The sequence below is a fragment of the Sinocyclocheilus anshuiensis genome, unplaced genomic scaffold (genome assembly GCF_001515605.1).
Source record: "Sinocyclocheilus anshuiensis isolate Anshui unplaced genomic scaffold, SAMN03320099.WGS_v1.1 scaffold747, whole genome shotgun sequence".
Taxonomy (NCBI): domain Eukaryota; kingdom Metazoa; phylum Chordata; class Actinopteri; order Cypriniformes; family Cyprinidae; genus Sinocyclocheilus; species Sinocyclocheilus anshuiensis.
In genome coordinates this window covers 539164-555502 of record NW_015548225.1, presented here as the reverse complement: position 1 = coordinate 555502, position 16339 = coordinate 539164, and the positions used below count along the sequence as shown (strand labels likewise).

The window sequence follows — 16339 nt, the reverse complement described above, 5'->3', positions numbered from 1 at the left end:
TCATTCTGACGGCACCCATTCACTGCAGAGGATCCATCGGTGAGCAAGTGATGCAATGCTACATTTCTCCAAATCAATGAAAAAATAAACTCATCTGCATCTTGGACGGCCTGAGGTTGAGTAAATTGTACGCATATTCTTATTTTGGATGAACTGTTCCTTTAAGGACCATGTTTTGCCTCATTTCAGATAGGTGACAGAGTGATGGCCTTTGTAAACTACAATGCTTGGGCAGAGGTGGTGTGCACACCGTTGGATTTCGTGCATAAGATCCCAGACGACATGACATTCCCAGAGGCGGCTGCCTTCTCTATGAACTTTGTGGCTGCCTACATGATGCTGTTTGAAGTGGCCAATCTCCGGGAGGGGATGTCTGTATTAGTTCACTCCGCAGGAGGTGCGGTGGTAAGTCTGTAGCTTTGAAAAGGTTTAGTAAAGAAACTTTGATGTCGCAGATATTAAAGTTATGTTTATTTTAGCTTATAGAAAAATGGGGATTTGGACACAAACATATAATCTGATCCCATACTGATATTCAGCTTTCCAAGCTTAACAATATGGCTTTTGGTGGAATATGATCAAAATGAGTTTCTCTTTTTCCATATTAGGGTCAAGCAGTCGCTCAACTTTGTTCCACTGTCCCAAATGTCACTGTGTTTGGGACCGCCTCACCCTTCAAGCACGAAGCCATAAAGCATTCAGTCACTCATCTGTTTGACAGAAACATCGACTACGTTCCGGAAGTTAAGAAGTAAGCACAAACACTGTTGTTGTTGTTGTTGTTATGCGAGTAAGTAAATGAGCACAGAGAAGCGGGATTAGTTAGATGATGAGAATATAAAAATGAGTCATACTGGGAGGCCAGTGCAAGTCTGAGATTCAGACGTCACCAGTACTTCCTCTAGACTTGCGTGGCTCCAGTCCCCATGGCAACACCCAGCAGATGGGAAAGTAGTGTGTTGTAGTATGGGGAGGGGCAAATGTACGTCCTTCTGATCAACCACACAAAGCCAGAGAATGTGCAGCAGCTGACTCCTTCAGAGCCAACCGCAACAAATATGAGAAAACATTATTTTGTAGGAGATTAAAGGGCTGGTGTCTAACAATTCCTATGGTGAATCTCATTTGTGCAGCATCTTTTGATACATTCTTTTTTGGTTACACTGTATTTTAAGGTGTCCTTGTTACAGTGATACATTTAAGTATATTAATTAACTACATGTACTTACTCTATGGTTGGGGTTAGGATTAGGGTTTGGGTCAGGGTTACTTGAATGTAATTATGCTTAATTTATTGCTGTTGTTATAATAGTAGGTACCTGTAACGTGTAACAAGGACGCCTTAAAATAAAGTGTTACCGCATTTTTTTACTGGTTTCCTTTACAAAAATAAATGAATAAATAGATAGATAAATAAATAAAAAGTATTGTAGCAAGATATTGGTGGAGTAATGCTAAAAAATACTATGGTAATTCTAAAATACAAAACAACAACATAATACTATCTTGGTTTAACAAAAAAATAAAATAAAATACAATAAATAAAAAAAATTCTAAAAATTCCTATGGTGGATTTGTAAAGCATCTTTTTATCAATTTTCAAAAGTGAAAAAAATAAATAAAATTGTAGCAAGACTATACTGCAGTAATGTTAAAAATACCATGGTTATTCTAAATTACAAAACAACAACAACATGTTATTATCTTGGTTTATGCCTAGATTGATAGTACTTGATTGTTTTGTTAGGTTTATTCTAACAAAATAAATATTTAGTTTTATTGAAATAATTTGATTTTGGTGCACGTTTATGTTTGAACAAAGCCAGAAGATGTGCAGCAACTGACTCATTCAAAACCAGCTGGAAGAAATTTGAGAAAACATCATTTTGCAGAAGATTGAAGGGCTATTTTCTAACAATTCCCCTGGATCTCATTTGTAAAGCATATTTTGTCTGTTTTTATTGGTTTCCCTTACAAAAAATGTCTTACAGCAAGACTATGGTGCAGAAATGGTACAAATATCATGGTAATTCTAAAATGAAAAACAACAACTACAGCATGATATTATCTTAGTTTATGTCTAAAATGATAGTACTTGGTACTTTTTGTTAGTGTTATTCTAACAAAATATATATTTAATTGAAGTGATTTTGATTGTTTAGACAAAGCCAGAGAATATGCAACAACTGACTCACTTAGAGCCAACTGCAACAAATTGGTGGATTTTATTTAAGCATATTTAGTCTATTTTGTTATTGGTTTCCCTTTCAAAAATAAATAAATAAAAATAAAAAAAGTATAGCAAGACCATGGAGCACAAATGGTAAAAATACCCTGGTAATTCTAAAATACAAAACAACTACAACATGGTATTACCTTGGTTTAGGTCTACAATGGTAGTACTTGATGTTTTTAAGTGATTTAATCTTGCTGCATGTTCATGTTCAAACAAAACCAGAAAACGTGTAGCATGACCATGGTGCAGAAATGGTTAAAAAATACAACAGTAATTTTAGAATTTAGTAATGGTAATTGTAGTACAATGGTAGTAGTTCTAGAATACATGTCAGTGTCTATTATGGTAGTATTTTATGCTTTTTGTTAGTTTTATTCTAACAAAATAAATATTTTAATGAAGTGATTTGCTCTTGGTGTATATTTATGTTCGAACAAAGCCATAAAATGTGCAGGAACTGACTTGAGAAACGTTGTTATTATTCTGTAGAAGATTCATCCATATGGTGGATCTCATTTGTAAAGCATATTTGTCCATTATTATTGTTTTCCTTTACAAGCAAGAACATTGTGCAGTGATGGTAAAATACCTTGGTAATTCTAAAAATACAAAACAACAACGTATTACTACCTTGGTTTAAAACTATGGTAGTACTTGGCACTTTTTGTTAGTGTTATTCTATCAAAATATGTTTTATTGAAGGGATTTGATCTTGGTGCACGTTTATGTTCAAACTAATTCACGTAAATTGAGTATGAGAGCGGAGATTAGGACTCTTTTCATCTCTGTGGTTCCACATTCCTCTCAGGATCAGGGGCAAAGCTAAATTAAATTGGTCTCAAGTTGGTCTCTCTTCCACAATAGGCAGGACCCCAGGCATCACAAGACCTCCTAATGGTTAAGCCTTGCAGGCGGTCCAAGAACCATGAAGTCAGGAATGCATTAGAGCCCATGTTTCTAAAGCCATACCTCTCATTCCTTAGCAGCTGAGACACTGGAAAATATTCAATATTAGGGCAATATTAATATTCCAAATTTTCAGAGGCCCCGATTTAAGCAAGCTACCAGTGCTTAGAGCAGCAATATGGTTAATGATGTCTCTTTTCTCCTGCAGGATATCTCCAGATGGAGTAGATATTGTACTAGACTGTTTGTGTGGAGAGAACACAGGAAAAGGCCTAACTCTGCTCAAGCCCATGGGAACGTACATCCTGTATGGTTGGTACAAACGGATGAAGAGCATTTGCATAACACTGAAATTAATTAAACATTTCAAAATGAAAATTCTGTCATCATTAAGCAGTGTGACTTTCCATCTTCTGTGGACCACAATATGCGTTGTTTTGAAGAATGTTCTTGCAGTTCTTTTTTTGCTTATGAGAAACATTTAATCACCGTAAGCTGTAAAGCACCAGAAAGGACAAAAAATGTGCTATAAATGATGTTCCCAATCCCTTGTGAAAAAGAAGTACATTTTAGCATACTTTAAAAAAGAGGACTTTTAAGGGAAGTAATGAATGTACTTAAGTGCAAACTGAACTGTTTTTGGACACTTAACTGCATGTTATTTAAAATGAAATGACAATTTATTTTAGTTTAAATTTATATTAAATTCAATTAGTTGAAATGCAGAGTGCTTTTTTGACCCACTTAAGTTGAATGCAAGTACAAGTTATATGCAGTTTCATATAGAAATATGGCTTAAGTGTACTGCTGAATGTACTGACAAACATTTATGGTAAACTGAAATATTCTAATGTCATTTTCTATTCATGTCATTTCTATTAAACTTGTATGTCATGTATTTAAATACATTTGTAATTACACATTTGTTATGATGAAATTACAATTTACTACATTTAAAATATATTAACTTTAAATGTAATATTGAATAACACTCTAGTTAAAATTATACTTAAATACCTTTTCACGTATTTTAGTATGCTATTCAACACATCAAAATAATTATACTTGTTTAAAGGGGTCATATGATGCGATTTCAAGTTCACCATATACACAAAATAATGATCTTTAAAAAAGCATCATATGACCCCTTTAAACATGACAATAGTATATTAAAACAATTATTTAAATTGTAATTTAAAGTACATTTAATTTGACATTATTACAAATTAGACTTTAATTTGGCATTATTACAAAGTGCATTTTTAAAAGCATATTTAAGTGTGTTAGGAAACATAGCGTACTCTCTTTAAGTACACTTAAGTGACCTTATACTTCATCAATGTTATAATATCTTGCAAGTACAGTATTTTAAAAATATATTTTTTAGATTTAAAGTCCCCATGAAATCAAAATTAAAGTTTTTTGGGTGTTAGTATCAATATGTTAGTCTTGAGGTTTTCTAGAAGGCAGTGTGCTCCAAAACAGTGACAAAATTCGCATTTATAAGAAAGTTATCTATAAGGCAGTGTGCTCCAAAACAGTGACAAAATTTGCATTTATAAGATATAAGCATTCAAAGCTTGCAGTTCGTCACTTCAACCAAAACGGCTCAACGATTTTTTGACGTCACATTGTACTTCATCTTCTCATCAAATCTTCTGACCAATCAAATGCTCTCTAGAATCTGAAGCACACGCCCCCTGCACTATAAATAGACACTGAAGCGGCTTGAGATTGGTCACTTATTCACAGTGTAGTATTTCCTGTACAGTGAATGGCTCGAAGTGCACAATGTAGGTGATAGGGAACGATTCAGACAGTGTAAATATGCTTTTGATTGGTGCAAATGAGGTCTGGTTTCACGCGAACCGCGGCAGCGCAAACAGTCTGATCCGGACTTTGGCTCCGGGTCCAGAGACGCGATCGCACGGAGCGGATTATATGCGCGAGTCTGCATATATTAAAAACTTTTACAACTACACAGCCTCAGCATGATTATCACCACTATTTTGTTTTACTAAGAGTTTCAGATTGAATCTAGTGGGTAATCTATTAGACTGTGACTGCTTTACCGAGCTCAACGGCTCTGGCCCGAGCAGATATAAACAAAACGCTATTGGCTATTTTAAAAAGGGGGCGGGGCTGCTCGATATGTCCCGCCCTCTCTTCCTGTTTCAGTTGAAATTACGTCACCACATAAAATAATGCTGCGTGTTTCAAGGCACTTCAGGGGACCTTTAAGTACACAACAAGTGGACATGACCAATGATGACAGAACTTTCATTTTTGGTAACTATTGCATCATGCAATAGATTGTAGAGAAAGAGAAAATATGTAGCAAGATGTCATTCCCCATGAGTAGGAAATATCCAAAAGGTTCATGTGTGACCTCTTGACCCTCATTTAAAAGCAGCCACTAGACACACAAGGTGTCACATTCTAGGTGGCCAACAGCAAACTGAGGTTAATCACATAATTCTCATAAAAGATAATGCCTGCAACTTTAATTACTTCAATTCCCTTAGCTTTCTGGTCCATTATGGATATTTAATTAGGAGGGAAACCACAGAGCAGAGATAATGTAAAATTTTGGTTTAAGAACACATTACTGCCAAATGAATGAATCAGTCAACATAATTCTGGATGGAGCTTATTAATAAGAGAGCCATTTGGCATTGCTGTGATAGTGTCATGTTTTATTGCTTCATATGCCAAGAGTTTACTTTGTGTCTTTTAACATTTTAAGTCCATTAAAAATGGAATGAGTAATTTCTGAGTAATTATCAAAATTGATAATTGTTTTTAAACATGTTTTCCGATTACTCCCCTTCTGCCATTGGTTAAGTTAAAGCTTGATAGACTGGTTGAACCAATAGTGTTGCATCGGGTTTGTTGGGATGCTCAAACAGTGCAGTGTTTTGAATGCTTCACAGAGACACAGTGTTACACCGTTAAATGCATTTTATGCAAGTAGTCTGCTATACTGTTATGAAGATATCATTGATTTACATTACAAGTTATCGGAATTTCATCTTACTTTTTGACCATAAGAATGTCAGCAGCTGCACCACATTTTTGCTCAGTGTGGGCCTCTGAATAGAACTGAAGTATGAGCTCCATATTCTCCAATGTCATACTATATGAGCCATAGAAGTCTGGTGTATCAAATATGATACTCAACAAGAAGCACATGTGCAAACCTTTTTTATATCACATTTAAAAAGGCTTCTGAAAAATATATACAGTATTAAAATATATCTTTGTTAACACATTTCCAGGTTCATCAAACATGGTGACAGGAGAGACAAAAAGTTTCTTCAGTTTTGCTAAATCTGTGAGTAGAGTTTGAGATCTATTTTCCATAACATCTTAAGTGTTGCACCATGACGAAGTTTTGGTGGTCAGTTTGTTAAAAACATTGCTCTTTATCTCACAGTGGTGGCAGGTTGAGAAGGTGAACCCTATCAAGCTCTATGAGGAGAATAAAGTCATAGCCGGATTCTCGCTCCTGAACCTCCTCTTCAAGCAGGGAGGGTGCAACCAAGTCAAAACAGCGGTGCAAAAACTTCTTTCCCTTTACGACCAAAAGAAGATCAAGCCTGTTGTTGATTCCTTATGGGCGCTTGAGGAGGTAAGAGACAGCGCTTTCAAAAGCAATCACATTTTCTTCCAATTTATGAAATATATAAACACATCGTACTCATGTACTCCACCAGTCAGATGTTTGGAATAATTACGATTTTGTAACGTTTTTGATAGGAGTGTCTTATGCTCACTTTGGCTGCATTTATTTGATCCAAAATACAATAAGAAAACTGTAATATTGTGAAATATTATCATAACTTAAAATTATAATAAATAAAAATACATTTTCTGTTGAAATATATTTTAATTTATTGCATGCTCTATTTTAGGATTATTTTGATGAATAGACGGTACAATAGAACAGCATTTATTTGAAATATAAATCTTTTGTAACATCCTTGCTGTATAAAAGTATTCAATTCTTTTCTTTCTTTCTTTTTTTAATCTTACTTACCCCAAAATTTGAAATGATGTATCATGGTACCCACTAAAATATTAAGCAGTGAAAACTGTTTTCTACATTGATAATAACACCAAATCAGCATATTAGAATGATTTCTGAAGGATCATGTGACACTGAAGACTGGAGTAATGATGCTAAAAGTTCAGCTTTGCATCACAGGAATAAATTACATTTTAAAATATATTCAAATTGAAAACAGTTCTTTAAATTGTAAAAGTATTTTAAAATATTACTGAGTTAAATACAACCTTGTGAACATAAGAGACAGTAACATAAGAAATATTGCAAACTTTTGACCGGTAGTGTATCTTTATGTGCATATTTTACTTTTAGAACTGAAAATCACAATTTTTACTCATTTCAATGCAAAGAACATAGTCATTAGCCAATCATAACAGAGCGTATTTACACAGAAGAAGCCAGTGGCGGATACAAAAATGGACATTTCTTAGGTACAGAAAGAATAAAAATTAGTCATGTAAAACAAAATTTTGGCTGTTTTTAGATCATGGAACCTCGGGAAAAGGAAATGAAAAGTTTAAAAATATAGGCCGATAAGATCTCTATGAAATCTATAGATATATCAAAATATTCGCAAGTCTGCGAATTGCCATTCACTACCCATTTTCCATTTAAATGTGATGAAATTTAGTCAGATTTGACTCAATGTTGACTTTAATTTCACTGATCAATTCAACACAGTGACTCGTTTTATATTTAGAGTTTGATTCTCTTTCTTTGTGCTTGGCTTGTCAGTGTGATTTCAATTCAGATTTCTGTCATCAGTCAAGCAATAAATTTACCTCCTCTAAATCCCTGAAAATTGATTTCCCTAAAGCCCTTTGAAAGCTTGGCTTTTAAGGTTTGTAAAAGTAAGACGTGTGCCAACCTCCATTCCTGCATGCAATCAGCTGCTGTCTCAGACCATCAGATGACAGGTGGGCAGTCGGCCCTTGTTTTGCATCTTTTTGCTTTGATTATGGCTGGTTAATGTCGTTCTGTTCTTCCTACTCAGCCAGACAGCCCTCCCTCTGTGAAACCCAACAGAGCAGCACAGTCTGCGGCCAAACCTGCCTGTGTTTAACAGAGCTATGTGTGATATGCTTCATTCACATTGCAGAAGTCTCGGAGAGTTGATTGATAGCACATGGAGTCATTATTGCATTATTAATGTTGAAAATGATGAATAACTCTGTGATTTCCTGTGTGGTGTGGTGACACATTTTGCTTCTTAGATTATGCAGCTGTAAATTACTTTTCCTTATATACTATACTACAATACTGTACTATACTATACTAACTTTTAGTATAAGGAACAGACGCGTGTTGCTGTTTCCCTTTATTTTGACCATGCTAGTGCTATAGTTCCCATGTTTCCCCTTCCATTTAATGCATTAAATTGATCAAAAGTGACAGTATAGACTTTTAAATTGTTATTTCAATTTCAAATAAATGCTGCTCATTTGAACTTTCTGTTCATCAAAGAAACCTGAAAATGTATCATGGTTTCCACAAAAATTTTAACTGCACAACTGTTTTTATTGATAATAAGAAATGTTTCTTGAGCAACAAATCAGTATATTAGAATGAAGCGGAGTCCAGCCCGGGGTCGTCACATGTGGTTGCCACAAGCCCGCCGGACGCTCCTTCGTCGAATCCGCCGGCCACGCCGTTCTTAAGCCCACCCGCCGCCACTCACTCTAGGCCTCTGGCCTCCGCTCACTCAAGTACCAAGTACCACTGTGTGACGTTGTTTCGTTTTGAAAGCGAAAAAAGAGGACACGACTAGAAATCAGTGGTTAAGTTGTATTTACAACACTGTTCCAGAACAGTTTAACCCAAATATTCCGATGTGTCCAGTGCATTTTATGGAGGACTGTTTCCTGATCTCTTCGATTTCTTTCAGACCGATGAGCTTTGTATAAATCGATGCGTTTCAGAAAGGCGGGGCATAGAGGAGAAACAATAATGTACAGTATGTGGAAAATAATGTGTTTTTTTAACCTTAAACCGCATAAACACATTTCATTACACCAAATACACAAAATAATGTTCGTTTTAGCAGCATCATATGACCCCTTTAAAATATATTCAAATAGAAAACAGTTGTTTTACAATTGAATAATATTTTACAATATTACTGTTTTTACTGTATTTTTATCAAAATAAATTTGGTAAGAATAAGAGACTTCTTTCAAAAACTTTAAACATATCTAACTGACCCCAAACCTTTACTTAAGTCATGTCGCTTATTCTGGTTGCTTGTTTTTCTTGCAAAATCTGGCAACGCTGAACTGAACCATTAATAGATTAATAATTAGTTGGGCTAGATGAAGATATTAGAAATCAGAGTGTTGCAATCAGCCCTGTGAAAAAATAAATGATATTTAATAAACCAGTGGATCTTATTACATAAGAAAGAGCAAACATCAATGTAATATCACTGCTTTAATATTCAGCCTGTTGTAATGAATTTTTTTTTACTTTATATGTTACGGACTTTTAGGAATAATGTGCATTTACAGCAAAACTGTCACAACCTCTCACAGTTCATATGAAATCTTGAATTGAAGCTGCCAGCTAAAGTATTAACAGGGTCCAAAATTAACACTCGGCAAAGTGCCAACTGCAAGAAAAAAAAAATGGTTTTGGTGAGTAAATCAAATCAAGTCAGTCGCCACAGAGAAATAGAGCCTGTCTTGCTTTGGAATGAGATCGATTCACTTGCATTATTTTTATCAAATAAAAACAGGAAGGATAAGTCTTGAGTTTTAGTGATTAAATTTTCTTAATACATTTGCAGGTAGCATCTGTCATTCACGTTATAGCATAGTGCATAAAAGATAAAATAGACATACGATTTAAAATCAGAGGAAATAATACTTGAGACTGCAGAAGAACAATATCCAAAATATAAATAATAATAATAATAGTTTTGTCCCTATTTTGGGTCTTTAAACTAGTGTGCTTATTGTGTTGTAAAACACTTTTGCTGCTGCTGAGGTGGAATATGGGTAAGATTAGAGGTTTATGTTTGGGTTAAGGGTTAGGAGAAGGGTCAACAGTGTAGTTATAGATCTATGCACAGAAATGAATCACGGATGTAATTACAGCACATGCAGATATTTAGAAAATATAAATACTGTATATGTTGTTACAGTCTATTTTGGTGGACATTTAATGAGGAAAAAAAATTAACTTAAATGATTTTAGCAAATGGCTGCAATATAACAAAGAGTGAAAAATTTAAGGGGGTCTGAATACTTTCCGTACCCACTGTATATATATATAAATTGCTTGCTTATAGAACAGTTGTATAAACTTGAACATCGACATTCACAGTTAAATTGTACTGTCGAATTAGCTTTTTTTTTTTGACTGTGGCTGAATCACAGCCAAGCACATATTCTGAACAACAATACTGTTCCTCATGTGAAATTTTGTTATGCTAGGCTGAACTCATATAATACAGTAAACTTTAATAGCTGTCATCTGCATGACTCTCTGCGTACTGTGATTCACTCTCTCACTGAACGCTTTCACACATTTCCACCAGTGTTTCCCTGCAGCTGGTGGAGTGCAGTGTTTATATCACACTGATTGATTGCATCAGCCGAGAGCATGTGTCAGACTCTTGAATTTGTGGATATTACTGCATTTGTTGTCTTTATGTTTATAATCCAATTCAGTTCTTGTGTTTTCCTACCTGGCTTTTGGTGGGGAAATGCTGGCTGTCAGCACAAGAATGCATCATTGACAGATGTTTTTAGTGCTGTGCTGGAGCCTGGAGGCAGCATCACGACTGCTCAGGAAAGACTATTTTATAAGAGATGACCACAGGCTTGATTAGTTTTTAGTCAGAATATCACAGGTATGGTTTTAATACAACAATATAATATTATATTATATTTCATAACACAAAAACATGGAAATGTAACGTGTTATGTCCAAAATAAGTAGGCCTACCCAACAAGCAGCACCATCCAGAATTGAATCGAAACTTACAATCTGATTAAACAGAATTTAATTTTAGAACAAACAAAGTGAATTGAAATTCAAATAAATGCATATACTAATATTTTCAAATTTAAAAATTTTAATAGAGACTCTTAAATTCTCGAAAACAAAATTCTAATTATATATTAAATAATTAGGACTCATTTTGGGCTCTTGCCTTGTCAATGTTTAATTGCATACAGAATCATTCATTACTGCACACATCAATTAAGATGTATTAAAAAGTTGTTTGTAGTTTTGAGCTTGTTATGTGAGTATGGAGAAATAATCGTGTTCTTCTAAATGCTAATTCTAAACAATCGAGAGCTCATTATGCAGGACACACCTGTAATTTTGTTTGTCAGCTGTGATCTTTTGGAGAGACTTCAAAGCAGCGTACGGGTAACATTAGCATGTCCAGCTGGTGCAGATGCAGAGAATGTTGATTTGTGCAAGGCATGCTACTCTGACATCATATTTCATAAAATATTGACGCTCACACCATTGAACTGTAAGCCTTAAACTTGGAAGGAAAATCTTTTTCTGACAAATTTAATTTTATCCCCTAACTATGGAAGCCCATTTCCGCCACTGAATAAAAATTTTTAAAAGTTAATTGCGAGTTTTTATATCAAAATTTTGACTATTTTCTCATGCTTCTGACTTTTTTTCTCAGAATTAGGAGATATAAACTTGGGGAAAAAGACTGATATGTTTTCAGAATTGTGAGTTTGTGTCTCACAATTCTGACTTAATGACTCGCAATTGCATGAGAAATAAAGTCATAATTGTGAGGTATAAACTTGCAATTCTGAGAACATAGTCTTTTGAACTGATTTCAATACTTTCTCACCAATGGATCCTCTGTGGTGAATGGGTGCCGTCAGTCCAAACTGCTGCTAAAAACATCACAATAATCCACAACCAGTGCTTGTTTGTAAAAGGACTTTAGAATTTGCAATTGCGAGTTTATATCTCACAAATGACCCTTCACAAAGACCTGTCCCCCTTCCTAACTGTTGCTATGTCCAACATGCCATGGCACTCTCAATGCAACACATCAGTGAAAAATACATCGCAGAGCAAAGAGGAAACTGACAATGCACCGACAGACAAGACAGAGCTGATTACTTTATGTATAAAACAAAGTTTCAGCTTTCAAATTTTGTCATTTTTTTAAAAGAAATTCAAACAATAAATATCGTTTCGTGGCTCTTTAATGTGTCGTGACAAATCGCTGCAGCGCCTCAGTTCAAGCAGCATGTAAACCGATCATCTCTTCCTCTTTACTAGTTATAGGACGAAATAAACATGAGTGAACATTAGGCATATGACGGTATAAAATTTTCATGTTGCGATTAATTGCTAATGCTTTTATCACGGTATACGGTATTATCACGGTATTGAAATTTAGTTGCAAAAAAGTGCTGTCATAATACAGTATAACAGGTTTAATAACTTTTTTCTTATAACAAAAATAACTGAACATTTACATACAATAAAGTAATACACAACATATGTATAAAGTAAAATAATTCACACAAATTAAAGTGCAAAAGAATTATAAAGACCAATAAGTAACACTTTACAATAAGATCTCATTAGTTAACCTTAGTTAATGCATTAACATTAATAAAGAGCAACAGCTACATTTGCTACAGAAGTTATTAATCTTTGTTTAAAAAATACAACTGTTAGTTCATTAAATAACAGTTGCAACATTTGATTTTAACAACATGTTATTAAATATTGAAATTACATAAGATTAATGAATGTTTAGAAGAATTTCATTGGCAGTTTGTTAACTAAAAAATCAAAACATTTTCAAACAATATCTAGGGCATGTTGTAGTCCTGATTAAAATGTAAAAAAGTTTGAAAATAAATAGCATATTAAGTCTAAATATTTATGTATTTGGCATGTTGATTAACACCATTGCGAATACAAAAATTTTAATCATTTAAACACGTTTCAGAAACAGAAAAGCAGCTGCTTTGTTTCTGGGGTTTCCGGGGTCACGGCTGCATTTCTGCTGTTCAGCACCATCTGCTGTCAGAGAGTGAATGTGCGCCTTCATCCAGAGCGCCTCTTACGCGTTCCGCCATACGCTTCTCATCCGTGCTTGTTTACATCAGAGTGCGCATGCGTCTTTGACACAGCATACTATACAGAGGTGTTGTACATTGTGACCAGTTGATCGGAAAAATATTCTTAAAATGCATTCAAAAAATCTAAATAATTTGTAATAAAAAATTATTCACGGTATTTTGAAGTGCCCATGATAACAATACCGTGCATACTCATTACCGTGATATATCGCATTACCGAATACCGGCACATGTCTAGTGAACATCTTGTTTCAGCTGCCGAAAGTTGTCAGTGTACACCATTTTTCAAGTTCAAGTCCACCGATGTTATTCTGCTCTCCTGACTGGTTTGTTTGTCGGACAAAAATGGCAAATTTGGCGTTATGATAATCAAAACTCCCTGCAAAGGGTCAATTCTGAGAAAAAAGTCTGAATTGTGGAAAAAAAAAAGGTGCAATTACACTTTAGTGGTGGAAACATGCTTCCATACCTAACCTTTTAATGTGATTGAAACGTTTTTTTTTCTTTTGTATTTCTGAACCATCACACTATAATATTGTTCTCTTGACCTACTAAGTCAAAAATTATATCGAAAACTGTCTATCTGAGCTGTCTATCTAGGCATCATAGAGGCACCCACAGTCATCAAGGCTGTTCCAAACAGTGGACAGCAAGATTATGATAGCGATGAGTTCAATTAAGAAATTTATGTAATGATAAAATCGTCTGATAAAATCAACATGCATCTACACTAAAGAGCGGCTATGCGGTTGTTTTGGCTATATTACTTTTTTGTCTCATGCAGCGCACTGCCTGCGTCTGAGTAACAAACTAAAAAAAAGCAACTAACAAAAAAGTGCATGTGATATTAACAGACGAACTACAGGGGGCGGTGGATATTTGTGGCGGTCAATGTGGATATTGTGGATGAGTTCTTCTGTGTCATCACGTTCTATTAGCTCTACAGCTTCAGTTTCGGAACTTTCACGCTTAGTAACACATACAGGTGTTCCCTCACCACAGTGCAACAGTGGAAAGGGACCCCTTTCAAACAGTGTCGCGTTCCGAAAGTTGTTTAAGTGACCTATACCGGTATTGCGGTATTTTAAAAATTCATATCACAACAAAAATAAACACCGGTATTCGGTATGAACCGGTATACCGCCCAGCACTAGAACCTTCCCTTTGCACAAAAGGTTCCTTAAAGTGGAAAAAAAAATGTTCTTTAGAATTAAAAAAATGAAAAAAATGGTTCTTTTAAAAACTGTTATTCTAAAATGTTTCACATCACTGTGAAAACCTCCTTTTGTAACCTTTATTTTTAAGAGTGTATGTTGATTTTAGAGGAATTTTGGGCACTTTTGAGACCAGCTGGATGACCACCCAAACTAGCTACACTAGGTTAGCCATAGTGGGTGACCAGATGGAATAGTTCACCCAAAAATGAAAATTTGCCAAAAATGTACTCTCCCTCAAGCCATTTAAGATGTAGATGAGTTTGTTTCTTTATCAGAACAGATTTGGAGAAATTTAGCATTTCATTACTTTCTCACTAATGGATCCTCTGCAGTGAATGGGTGCCGTCAGAATGAGAGTCCAAACTGCTGCTAAAAACATGACAGTAATCTGCAACCACTGCTTGTTTGTAAGAAACAAAACCATCATTAACTTTTTTTTTACCTTAAAACTAGGCCGATAATCACATTTTATGACTCGATCGGTACTCACTAACTTGGTCGATCTCACAAACCGATCGCAATTCGATGACGTTAACGCGTGACGACGTACATGATGCGTGGGGACATCAATGATTTGGCGCCACAGTCATGTCATCGCTGGTGTTGAAATGCTATGACGTTTCGAGAAACAATGAAAAATTCGCTATTTGTTGTGTATGTTTTGTATGATGAATAGATGGTTAATTTTTAACAGCAGATTCAGTGACGTTAGAGCTGATCCTCACTGCCTGCGTCTGCGGCGCGTTACGGTACCATGGGAACCGGAGCTGATACACACACACAAAATCGTCTGGCTCATGAAAAAAATTTATTTAAAAAAAAATGTAGTTAATATTTGCAACATTTATGATTTATTTTATCCACCCGCGCAACCCACCCGCAAATAATCAGAATGCATTTTTTATTACACTACCCGTGGATTATCCGCAGCGCCCGTGGATATAGGAAAAGCAAAACAAGTTTGCTGCGTAAATCAGACGGACTTACTGAAAATGCAAATTCATTCTCTGCCAGCAGGAGGTGCTTTAAAGCGGGAGAAACAGAGGTTTCCCCAGTAATGGCTGTACACAAAGCAGCGCTGAGCTCACAAACGCTGCTTTATCAGGCATATAACATGCAAGATGAAATGAAAATGACATCGAATATTTTCTAAAGATAGTCTTCCTTCAGGAATACAGTGATATAAAAACACCCGCGCCTCGTTTTGATTTTTAAACGTGCAGTACGTGCTCATGTTTATTCAACGAAGCCTTTTGGAAAATCGGTCAGTTTTGATATTGTGGCGAGCGCCACAAATAAATAAATGTATGGGAAACACATCCCACAGCACAACCACCTGAGCCCAACTTCAGTCTACTCATCACCTTAACTTTAACTGCGTTTGTAGCTGGCGCCATAGCCAGACTGATAAACACAGACCGGAAGTTAACTTCGGGCCAGGCGCGTGCACCCGATGAAACAGTCTATATAAAGCTTGAAGCATCAAAATCGGCATCGGTATCGGCCGATCACCATGACAAGAAATCGGTACTCAGTATTGGCTGCAAAAATCCTGATCGGAGCATCCCTACTTAAAACTTTTAGTTTTCACTTGTAAATGGTGTTTGTTTTCCGCATATTTCTCTACTGATTCAGACGAGATGACTTTTTCACTGGAGAAATCAATAATATGGTATGGAGAACTCGTATTTAGCTGATTTGAAGTTAAAGGGATAGTTCGCCCAAAAATCCTGTTATTCCAAAGCTGTATGAATTTTTCTTCTGTTTTACACAAAAGAAGATATTTTGTTGAATGTGAGTTACCAAACATGTGGCCATTTGCTTCCAT

General features: G+C 35.3%; 1 protein-coding gene across 1 annotated transcript in view; it reads left to right on the top strand.

Moving 5' to 3' along the window:
* Positions 1-193: 193 nt before the first annotated feature.
* Positions 194-16339, top strand: part of LOC107654353 (synaptic vesicle membrane protein VAT-1 homolog-like) — a 39523-nt gene continuing 23377 nt past the window's right edge. Inside the window, exons 1-5 of the mRNA XM_016441394.1 lie at positions 194-405; positions 609-751; positions 3351-3454; positions 6421-6476; positions 6579-6773. Of these exons, the coding sequence (XP_016296880.1) occupies positions 205-405; positions 609-751; positions 3351-3454; positions 6421-6476; positions 6579-6773 (699 nt within the window). The 5' untranslated portion in view covers positions 194-204. The remainder of the gene's footprint in view (positions 406-608; positions 752-3350; positions 3455-6420; positions 6477-6578; positions 6774-16339) is intronic.